Consider the following 11,627-nt stretch of genomic DNA (forward strand, 5'->3'; position numbering starts at 1 on the left):
TTTTAGAAAAATTATAAACTTTCTGTTAGTGCCATTAGTTTTCAAATTTGAAAACACTTTTTTAGTTTTTTTGTTTTCTTTGTTGCTTTATTTATTTTATTTTGTGATTAACTTTACTATAAAAATAGTTTTTCTTGTTTTTTTGATCTGTTTTTTGCATTATTTATTTTCTTTTGTTTTTTGCTTTAATTTTTAATTCTGTTTGCTTTTAGGTTAGCAAAATTATAAACTTTCTGTTAGTGCAATTAGTTTTAGAAAAAGTATAAACTTTCTGTTAGTGCCATTAGTTTTCAAATTTGAATAGTTAAAATTTGAATTCTTTGAAAATTGTTTGAATCACAAGTTTGTGATTAACTTACTAAAAAAATGAGAATAGATGCGCTTATAGAGAAAATTCAACCTAAATTCCTAGTAAATTTCTATGAATTTCAGAGAAGTTCACTATGAATGTAGGTTAAACTTTTCTCTATTAGGGCATCTATTTTCACTTTGAGAGGAGCTCAACAAGGCAGAGAGGGATGGGCTTATAAACCGGTGTGAGCCCCCTTCGGTTGGCGAGGTGGGACTAAACTCGGCCCGCAACGAGGACCAAACCTTTAGTCCCGGTTTGTGGCACAAACCGGGACTAATGGTCATGGGCCAGGGGCGAGGAGCAAAATTATAAACTTTCTGTTAGTGCCATTAGTTTTAGAAAGTTGAAAGTTGAAAGTTGGCATGGGCCAGGGACTAATGGTCAGGGTATTATGAGGGCCGAACCATAAGACATGAAAGCATTTCAAATGAACTCTGAAAAAGTTGAAAGCATGTTCGTGTGTTACAAAGTTGCGGGAGAAAGTCTTCACTTTTTCTTCACTTGTGTCATTTGCTTATTGCGCCGTAACCATGGATAATCTTCATTGTTTATCAGGATGCTTGGGTCAGCCTTGACATTGAAGGGAGGAATTTCATGAAACTTTTCATAATCTTCAGACATGTCTGTCTTGCCGTCCACTCCCAGGATGTCCCTTTTTCCTGAAAGAACTATGTGGCGCTTTGGCTCATCATATGATGTATTCGCTTCCTTATCTTTTCTTTTTCGAGGTTTGGTAGACATGTCCTTCACATAGATAACCCGTGCCACATCATTGGCTAGGACGAACGGTTCGTCAGTGTACCCAAGATTTTTCAGATCCACTGTTGTCATTCCGTACTGTGGGTCTACCTGTACCCCGCCGCCTAACAGATTGACCCATTTGCACTTAAACAAAGGGACCTTAAAATTAGGTCCATAGTCAAGTTCCCATATGTCCACTATGTAACCATAATATGTATCCTTTCCGCTCTCGCTTGCTGCATCAAAGCGGACACCGCTGTTTTGGTTGGTGCTCTTTTGATCTTGGGCGATCGTGTAAATTGTATTCCCATTTATCTCGTATCCTTTGTAAGTCAATACAGTCAAAGATGGTCCCCTGGACAACAAGTACAACTCATCACAAACAGTGTTGTCACCTCTGAGACGTGTTTCCAACCAACTGCTGAAAGTCCTGATGTGTTCACATGTAATCCAGTCGTCGCACTGCTCCGGGTGTTTGGAGCGCAGACTGTTCTTGTGTTCATCGACATACGGGGTCACCAAGGTAGAGTTCTGTAGAACTGTGTAGTGTGCTTGAGGCCAAGAATATCCGTCCCTGCATATTATTGAGTCTCTTCCAAGAGTGCCTTTTCCAGTCAGTCTCCCCTCATACCGCGATTTAGGGAGACCTATCTTGTTAAGGCCAGGAATGAAGTCAACACAAAACCCGATAACATCCTCTGTTTGATGGCCCATGGAGATGCTTCCTTCTAGCCTAGCACGATTACATACATATTTCTTTAGGACTCCCATGAACCTCTCAAAGGGGAACATATTGTGTAGAAATACGGGCCCTAGGATGACAATCTCGTCGACTAGATGAACTAGGATGTGCGTCATGATATTGAAGAAGGATGGTGGGAACACCAGCTCGAAACTGACAAGACATTGCGCCACATCACTCCTTAGCCTTGGTACGATTTCTGGATCGATCACCTTCTGAGAGATTGCATTGAGGAATGCACATAGCTTCACAATGGCTAATCGGACGTTTTCCGGTAGAAGCCCCCTCAATGCAACCGGAAGCAGTTGCGTCATAATCACGTGGCAGTCATGAGACTTTAGGTTCTGAAACTTTTTCTCTGGCATATTTATTATTCCCTTTATATTCGACGAGAAGCCAGTCGTGACCTTCATACTGAGCAGGCATTCAAAGAAGATTTCTTTCTCTTCTTTCGTAAGAGCGTAGCTGGCAGGACCTTTATACTGCTTCGGAGGCATGCCGTCTTTTTCGTGCAAACGTTGCAGGTCCTTCCGTGCCTCAGGTGTATCTTTTGTCTTCCCATACACGCCCAAGAAGCCTAGCAGGTTCACGCAAAGGTTCTTCGTCACGTGCATCACGTCGATTGAGGAGCGGACCTCTAGGTCTTTCCAGTAGGGTAGGTCCCAAAATATAGATTTCTTCTTCCACATGGGTGCGTGTCCCTCAGCATCATTCAGAACAGCTAGTCCACCGGGACCCTCTCCAAAGATTACGTAGTGTACATCATTGACCATAGCAAGCCCGTGATCACCGGTGCGCATGGCGGGCTTCTTCCGGTGATCTGCCTCGCCTTTGAAATGCTTGCCTTTCTTTCGACATTGATGGTTGGTCGGAAGAAATCGACGATGGCCCAGGTACACATTCTTCCTGGATTTGTCCAGGTATATACTTCCAGTGTCATTTAAACAGTGCGTGCATGCGCGGTATCCTTTGTTTGTCTGTCTTGAAAGGTTACTGAGAGCGGGCCAATCGTTGATGGTCACGAACAGCAACACCTTAAGGTTAAATTCCTCCTGTCTGTGCTCATCCCACGTACGTACACCGTTTTCATTCCACAGTTGTAAAAGTTCTTCAACTAATGGCCTTAGGTACACATCAATTTCGTTGCCGGGTTGCTTAGGGCCTTGGATGAGAACTGGCATCATAATGAACTTCCGCTTCATGCACATCCAAGGAGGAAGGTTATACATACATAGAGTCACGGGCCAGGTGCTGTGATTGCTGCTCTGCTCCCCGAAAGGATTAATGCCATCCGCGCTTAAAGCAAACCATACATTCCTTGGGTCCTTTGTAAACTCATCCCAGTACTTTCTCTCGATTTTTCTCCACTGCGACCCGTCAGCGGGTGCTCTCAACTTCCCATCTTTCTTTCGGTTCTCACTGTGCCATCGCATCAACTTGGCATGCTCTTCGTTTTTGAACAGACATTTCAACCGTGGTATTATAGGAGCATACCACATCACCTTCGCAGGAACTCTCTTCCTGGGGGGCTCGCCGTCAACATCACCAGGGTCATCTCGTCTGATCTTATACCGCAATACACCGCATACCGGGCATGCGTTCAGATCCTTGTATGCACCGCGGTAGAGGATGCAGTCATTAGGGCATGCATGTATCTTCTCCACCTCCAATCCTAGAGGGCATACGACATTCTTTGCTGCGTATGTACTGTCGGGCAATTCGTTATCCTTTGGAAGCTTCTTCTTCAATATTTTCAGTAGCTTCTCAAATCCTTTGTCAGCCACAGCATTCTCTGCCTTCCACTGCAGCAATTCCAGTACGGTACCGAGCTTTGTGTTGCCATCTTCGCAATTGGGGTATAACCCTTTTTTGTGATCCTCTAACATGCGATCGAACTTCAACTTCTCCTTTTGACTAATGCATTGCGTCCTTGCATCGACAATGACCCGGCGGAGATCGTCATCATCGGGCACATCGCCTGGTTCCTCTTGATCTTCAGCAGCTTCACCCGTTGCAGCATCATTGGGCACATCGTCTGGTTCCTCTTGATCTTCACCAGCTCCCCCCGTTGCAGCATCACCGTATTCAGGGGGCACATAGTTGTCATCGTAGTCTTCTTCTTCGCCGTCTTCCATCATAACCCCTATTTCTCCGTGCCTCGTCCAAACATTATAGTGTGGCATGAAACCCTTGTAAAGCAGGTGGGAGTGAAGGATTTTCCGGTTAGATTAAGACCTCATATTCCCACATTCAGTGCATGGACAACACATAAAACCATTCTGCTTGTTTGCCTCAGCCGCATCGAGAAACTCATGCACGTCCTTAATGTACTCGCGGGTGTGTCTGTCACCGTACATCCATTGCCGGTTCATCTGCGTGCATTATATATAATTAAGTGTCCAAATTAATAGAAGTTCATCATCACATTAAAACCAAAGTGCATACATAGTTCTCATCTAACAACATATAGCTCTCCAGAGCATCTAATTAATTAAACCATACATTGAAACTATGTAAAACATTTCAATGCGAAAACAAATGCGATCATAATCGCAACCAAGGTAACAATTGATCCAATGACATAATGATACCAAGCCTCGGTATGAATGACATATTTTCTAATCTTTCTAATCTTCAAGCGCATTGCATCCATCTTGATCTTGTGATCATCGACGACATCCGCAACATGCAACTCCAATATCATCTTCTCCTCCTCAATTTTTTTTTTATTTTTTCCTTCAACAAATTGTTTTCTTCTTCAACTAAATTTAATCTCTCGACAATAGGGTCGGTTGGCATTTCCGATTCACATACATCCTAGATAAATAAAATCTATGTCACGTTGGTCGGCATAATTTTCATAAACAATAAATGAACCAATAGTTATAAAGATAATATACATACCACATCCGAATCATAGACAGGACGAGGGCCGACGGGGGCGGATACCAAAACCATCGCACTATATAAGATGCAATAATAAATGTAATAAAATGATACAAGTATCTATTCTAAACATACAAGTAAGAATATTTTTCCTTTCAGAAAGAAGATAAGAACAAGAGGCTCACCACGGTGGTGTCGGTGATGAGATCGGCACGGGTGATCGACGGCGGTGAAGATGGGGACGGGGCGTGACGGACCGCTAAATCTAGACAAATCTCGAGGAAAATGGAGCTTGGAGGTCGAGCTTCGAGAGGAGAAAGCTTAAGTAGTGTGGCTCGGGCATTCCATCGAACACCTCATGTGCATAGGAGGTGAGCTAGAGCACCCCAAAGCCCTCTCCCCCTCGGCCAGAAAAAACAGAGCACTGTGCTCTGCTCTTGCGCAAGGGGGTATATATAGGCACCTCATTGGTCCCGGTTGGAGACATGAACCGAGACTAAAGGGGAGCCTTTGGTCCCAGTTCAAGCCACCAACCGGGACCAATGGTGGTGGGCCAGGAGCGAGGCCCATTGGTCCCGGTTCATCCCACCAACCGGGACCAAAAGGTCCAGATGAACTGGGACCAATGGCCCACGTGGCCCGGCCGGCCCCCTGGGCTCACGAACCGGGACCAATGCCCACATTGGTCCCGGTTCTAGACTGAACCGGGACTAATGGGCTGACCCGGCCTAGACCAAAGCCCTGTTTTCTACTAGTGATGGGTGCCATGACACGTTTTGCACGAGGTCGGCGAACTCGAAGCTCAGCATCAGCTCGTTGGGCATGCCGTCTATGGACGTGGGGATGGGCGCCTGACAGCAGCCCACGCCGTAGCAGTTCTTGTTGTGGATGCCATTAATTGCGATCTTTGGCAGGCTCCCGGCGTCACCACCAGAGCAGAAGGTGGCGCAGCCGGTGACCATTCTCGAGCCTTGGAGCAGCGTCGCCTGGATGGGCTCTATGATTTCGAAGGCCCCGGTGCGAACCCGACCAGTGGGCCCAATAGAGAGAAAAATCCAATTTGATACATGAAAATATAAAATTGCTATAAAATCATAAAACTAATATATTTTTACTAGAATCAAGCATATGTTATTTTCCCTGTCTTTGTTCCAAACCAAGTATCATGCAAGTTACAACGCAGAAAAAACATAATGAAATAGCATGCTAACCTCCAGTGATCATGTGAAACGAGACTTTCATGCATTTTTTGACGCAAAATCATCAATGAGAGTGTCAAGATCTATACTATCCAGCATATTCTTCTCAATGCAGCACATGGCCAATCCATTCAATCTTTCTTGAGACTTCGTTGACCTCAAATAATTTTTTAATAGTTTCAATTTTGAGAAACTCCTTTCAGCTGATGCAATAGTCACAGGTACAATCAAAAGGATACGATAAGCAATTGAGACATTTAGATAACAATCTGCATCTCTAACAAACTCAAATATCTGATCCGCTGACATGAATGTGTTTGGCAATGTCATCTGCAGTACTTTTAGTTCAGAAACGAAATCATCTAGATCGACATCTGCTGACTTACCATGAGTGAATTTGTTGACAAAATTAGTGCAACATCTTCTTAGATCATTATAACCCAAGGACTTCAACTCTTTCGAGTTGAACAAGAAACCAAATATGCTCCCAAATGTCTTCAGTTCCTCAAATCTAGTAGTTAGGGAAGCAATTGCAACATCAATCATCACCAAAAAGTATTTAACTCTAAATGATTCCACCTCACTTGCTTGCGTTTCTTCATTCTGGTTATTTTCGTCATTGCCACTAATTTCATCATACTGTCTTTTTCTAGTAATACGTCTCTTGAAAGGAAACAAAGGTTGTACACCCATGTCAATTGCAATAGATCTCGCAATATCCAGACTACTTGCAAAGCCGTCATTTCTGTACTTCTTAAACTATGAGATGGCACCTTCAATCTGTTTAAGAGTAACATCAATGCACACAAACTTAGACTGCAACTTCTTACTCACCATGTTTACAGTGAACAAAATGTCATGCCAAATGACCATGCCAAGTAAAAATTCAAATTTCTCAAGTGCGCTAGCCAAAGATTTTGCGCCCCTCTTAGTCTTGGCGTCATCGGTAGAAGTTCTCTTCAATTCCAGTAATGTTTTTCTTAACTCGGGTGCTTGATATCTGATAGCCTGAACACTCTTTATTCGACTCTCCCATCGAGTGTTACACAAAGACTTAACTGTCATTTTTGGAACATGATCAAGCAATAGCTGCCATCTTTTAGTAGAGCTTGAAAACAATATATAAATTCTTTGCACAACTCCAAAGAAGGTAACAGCTTTACCGCAAGATTTTGCCATATCACTAAGAGTAAGGTTCAGGCTATGACAAGTGCATGGCATGAATAATGCTCTTGGATTAGTTTCAAGTAGTCTGCTATGTACCCCTTGGTGTTTTCCCTTCATGTTCGAACCATTGTCATACCCTTGTCCACGAACATCTTTAACATCCAAACCAACAGATTTAAGTGAATCTATTAACACATTATAAAGTCCAAGTCCGGATGTATCATCCACCTTCAAGAACTCCAGAAAAAACTCCTCTATTTTTTTAGTAGTACTTGACATGTTTACGCACCTCACAATTAGAGTCATTTGTTCTTGATGGCTCACGTCAGTTGTACAGTCCAAGATGACAGAGAAATACCTTGCATCCTTAATTATCCTCAACAGAGAATATTTAACAGTGCGACCAAGAAGGGAAATTAACTCATTCTAAATATTATGGCCAAGATAATGATGATGGATTTCACTATTCTTAATGCGCCGAAGATGCTCTTGCATTACAGGATCAAATTCTGCCATCATTTCAATTACTCCCAAAAAATTTCCGTTGTTATCTTGATATAATTTCTCATTCGATCCTCGAAAAGCCAGACTATGTTTAGCAAGAAATTTCACAGCAGCAAGAATTCTAATTAAAACAAGTCTCCATCGCTCCTTCTCCCTTGCAATCTCTTGTTGCGTATCTTTATCAATTGTTTCCTTCTTACTTAGCCTCAGCCTTACCTCATTCCAAGTATTCATGTTAGTGATATGCTCAACACTATTCTCATGCAATTTGAGCTTCTCACTAAGATGTCTCCAATCCTTCAATCCCTCGGATGCTAGCAGACTTTTGCTTTTTCCATATTTAAACAATTTGCAACAAAAGCAGTAGACTTTATTCACATGTTTAGAGTACACTAACCACCTCCGATCACTGAACTCGCCATTCCTTAACTTTCTTGTGTAGTAATCATATGAAAAATGCCTGCCACTAATTTCATCTTCGGGAAACACAAGATTGTATTCCCTTATAGGTCCTTTTTCAATGAGAATATCTCTTGATTTATTGTCAAGAATATCCCAAGTTCTAGGATCATATATATCAAAAGAAGAACCCTGCTCATCTGCATTTCCAAGATTCTCATGGTCACTAAAATTTTCCGTGTGCTGATCGGCATCATTTTCCGCAGCATTATTTTTCTCGACATGATTTTCCTCAACGGCATTCTTAGTATCATCAGGTTTTTCTTCACCATTTGTGATATATAATTGCTCTGAATTTGTAGCAGCACCAGGCCTCAAGACAAACATTTCCATAGCGCCTTCCTGAGATTTAATCAACTTGTCTACTCTTTTCTTGTTGTTTCTTTTCTCACAGCCAGATAGATGTTTTTTAGGTAACATGATTATGCTGCAAGTGAGAAACACAAATACAGTATCAGAGATTGAAGATGTTATGTTTTTAGATGAGAAGTTTCAGAATTGAGACCACTGGAAAATATTCGCCTATAGATTAGGATTTATGAATAGATTGATCTGAGAATTATTACCTTCTGAATGATGATCTTGATCAGTTGATCTCTTCCCCGAATTCTTGCCGATTTGATCCCCAAACTCAGCTCCAGGTTCGGTGTGGTGCGCTGGTGTCGGCGTCAGGCGGCGTGCTGCTGTGTCGATGCGTCTCCGTGCTCCTGTGTCGGTGCGTCTCCCTGGATTCCAGGCGAACGACAGGGCAACGTGCGTTGCCTGGGCTTGGTTGGGCAGGCCCTAGTGGTGGTTGCGTGCTGCTTGCTGGGTGGGTTCAGAGCTACCTGGGCTGGACGTTAGTCATTTTTTTTTCACTAATCCGTAATATATAATATATATACTGCATATATACTATGGGCCCCCTTTTAGTCTGGGTCCCGGGCCGTCGCACCTCTCGCACTGGTCCAAAGCCGGCCCTGGGACGTTACACCCTATGAGGACGAGCTCGTTGCGGGCTGACAATGAGTAGAACACGTCCCCGCGGTTGGTGAAATAATCACTAAAACGGAAGGAGAGAAGATCTCTGGAGGTGGCTTGGAGTTGGATGACAGAAACGGAGCTGGTTACGCGCAGTGTGGTGTCCTGGAGGGAGATGTCGAGGACTTGGAAGGCCCCGTGGCTGTCAAGCAGCAGCCGTGCCGTGCCGTAGTCGATCGCAGGTGAGGTTGAAGCCTGGCCGGTAGCAGCGGTCCGGCCCAAGGCCCAAGGGGTACGGCACACTTACGTTGCCGCAGCTTGTGTCGCAGTCCGGCATCCCAATCTTGGGCGCCAAGGTTAGCATCATATACTGTATATGCTAAGTGCAGCTAGCTTATAGTGAATGAATGCTGTGTCCTGCGATACAATGAACAGGTCAATGCCAGAGCATGTGGATATATACTAAGCTGTAGCTACCCTTAATCTTTGTTGACTGGTCTCACACCGAACACGCCACCCCAAACTTTCGTGTACAGATCGAGTCTCCGCTTGCTTGACTGCAGACTAACAGTATTTAAGTATTTTTAATAGTACGGAGTACATGAGAATAATAAAAATATTGTCTAAAAAGGGCTGAACAGGACTGAGTAGCGAACGTGCCTCCTACTCACTCGGGAGTAGTAGCCAACGTGACTTCGATTGACCGGACGAACGAACAGGGACTGATTACTAGCTAGGATTCTCACGGTTTATAGCCGTAATAGAATGCACCCGGCCAACATTATGTTGGTACGGGATGTAATACTGTTAGCCCAAAACTACGGACTAGCTACTTCTCCGAGGATCAACCACGATCAGCTAGCTAGGTGTTGCTGCACAAATATTCTACAAACGCACACACCTACACTTGAACTGGAGTGCTACTATATATGGAGGAGGCTGGTTGTAGTGGCAATACTATATACTACACTTTGATTGCTACTTGCTTTGGATCGGCCTGATTACAACTCAAGGACCGGGGGTCCTTTTATAGGCCGTGATGTGCACAGCTCACACACACACGCTAGAAATTACCGGGCTACTACCATGGCCATGCAAAAGCATTTCCTAGAAACTACTATGTAAGTACCACATGAAGAATTCCGGTCAAGTCTCTCCCAGTCAAGTCTCTTGCACCGGCTAAGGAAACTCACTAGGAAATTGCTAGGTAACTACCTAGTCCTTGTACGCCAAGGAAGCTGTTGGTGCTGCATGCATTCAACCGAAGACCAAGGTTGACTCAACAAATACATATGAATGAATTAAACAAATGGTTAAGATCGTCTTCAAGCTTGGACAATCTAGCCTTCAAAGATCCAGCCCATATGTGAAGAAGAAATATGGTTGTCTAGACTATCTGTCATGTTATCTCTAATGCATAGTCCCAAAACAAAATATCCACACACGACGCACCATTTCATTTTTCTGTCAGACCCTCGCCTTTCCGTTTGGTTTCCCGTCATACCGAGACATTTCTCGCTAGTTGTCTAGACTATCTGTCATGTTATCTCTAACGTGCGTTACTAACACAAAAAAAATCCCATGACGAACCATTTCATTTTCCTGTCAAACCCTCCCATTCTAGTTTGGTTTCCCATTGTAGCAGGACATTTCTCGCTTGTAGTCCACTCCTTTAAAACAGGATGACTCCCACCTCACCTTCACCATGGTGTTCTCTTTCTCTCACACCGTACTTTCACACATACCGGCTAGAAGAAGGACCCCGCTATCCGCCATGATCCCGGCCCCTGTGCATGTGTCGATCCACCACTACCATCAAGGTGGACGAACCGTGCGTCGCCCCGAGCCAAGGAGGTAGATTTGATGTTTTTTGAGCCATTTCATGCTGTAACAAACAATTGAATGTAATGCATTGCCACGAAACAAAAATACGATGTTCATTGTTGCAGCTGCAACTAATAGGCCACCGTGTCCGTTGTTAACTTGCTTCAACCAAGCAATGTATTTATCACTCTATCCTAACAAAAAAATTGTAGGACTTGATGAAAAAAATGAACAGCTCGTACATACAATTTGCTGCAAAGCCATCTCTAATAAAAATGCAATTTTCACATTTAAAAAAAATAGAAAAGTTATTCCACTCTGACAGCGGTAACTGAACAGAACAACCCAACCCCATCCCGGTCACTCTTAAACCTTGCTCTTATCACAAAATTCACTAACTTATGTTGCAAGTAAGCAATTGATCGACACACATCTGACAGATATTAGATTCTTAGAGCAACTCCAACGGGCCGACCCAAACAGACGGCGATTTCGTCCTCTTTTTGTCCGTTTGGACCGGTCAGACGGACACGGATGTCCGCTTCCGCATTAGGGTCGGCGCGTGCGCCCAACGCTGGCCTGAACCCATTTTGACGGCGCAAAAAAAAGAACGCATGCATATTAAAAAAGAGAAACAACATTAATTAAACATTTAAGCCGGCCGAGAAGACCGGCGAGAGTCCACGCGTCCACATTTGCATTTAAAAAAATAAAAACAGCCTAAACTACGAGGCGGCACGCTGCCCTAGGCGTCGTCGTCGTCCTCGGGGTCCGTGAGGTCGATGAGCGTCGG

At 43.7% G+C, this 11,627-nt stretch overlaps 2 protein-coding genes across 2 annotated transcripts in view; both read right to left on the reverse strand.

The window, feature by feature from the left end:
* LOC119334196 (putative wall-associated receptor kinase-like 16) overlaps nucleotides 1-5,683 on the reverse strand; it is a 15,228-nt gene extending 9,545 nt beyond the window's left edge. Inside the window, exon 1 of the mRNA XM_037606801.1 lies at nucleotides 5,487-5,683. Coding sequence (XP_037462698.1) covers nucleotides 5,487-5,683 — 197 coding nt within the window. The remainder of the gene's footprint in view (nucleotides 1-5,486) is intronic.
* A 1,830-nt stretch (nucleotides 5,684-7,513) lies between these two features.
* Nucleotides 7,514-8,470, reverse strand: LOC119334197. Its single transcript, XM_037606802.1, has one exon. The coding sequence runs from the start codon at nucleotides 8,468-8,470 to the stop codon at nucleotides 7,514-7,516; it is 957 nt and encodes a 318-aa protein (XP_037462699.1).
* Between the last annotated feature and the right edge of the window lie 3,157 nt (nucleotides 8,471-11,627).

This window comes from Triticum dicoccoides, chromosome 7A (assembly GCF_002162155.2).
Source record: "Triticum dicoccoides isolate Atlit2015 ecotype Zavitan chromosome 7A, WEW_v2.0, whole genome shotgun sequence".
Taxonomy (NCBI): domain Eukaryota; kingdom Viridiplantae; phylum Streptophyta; class Magnoliopsida; order Poales; family Poaceae; genus Triticum; species Triticum dicoccoides.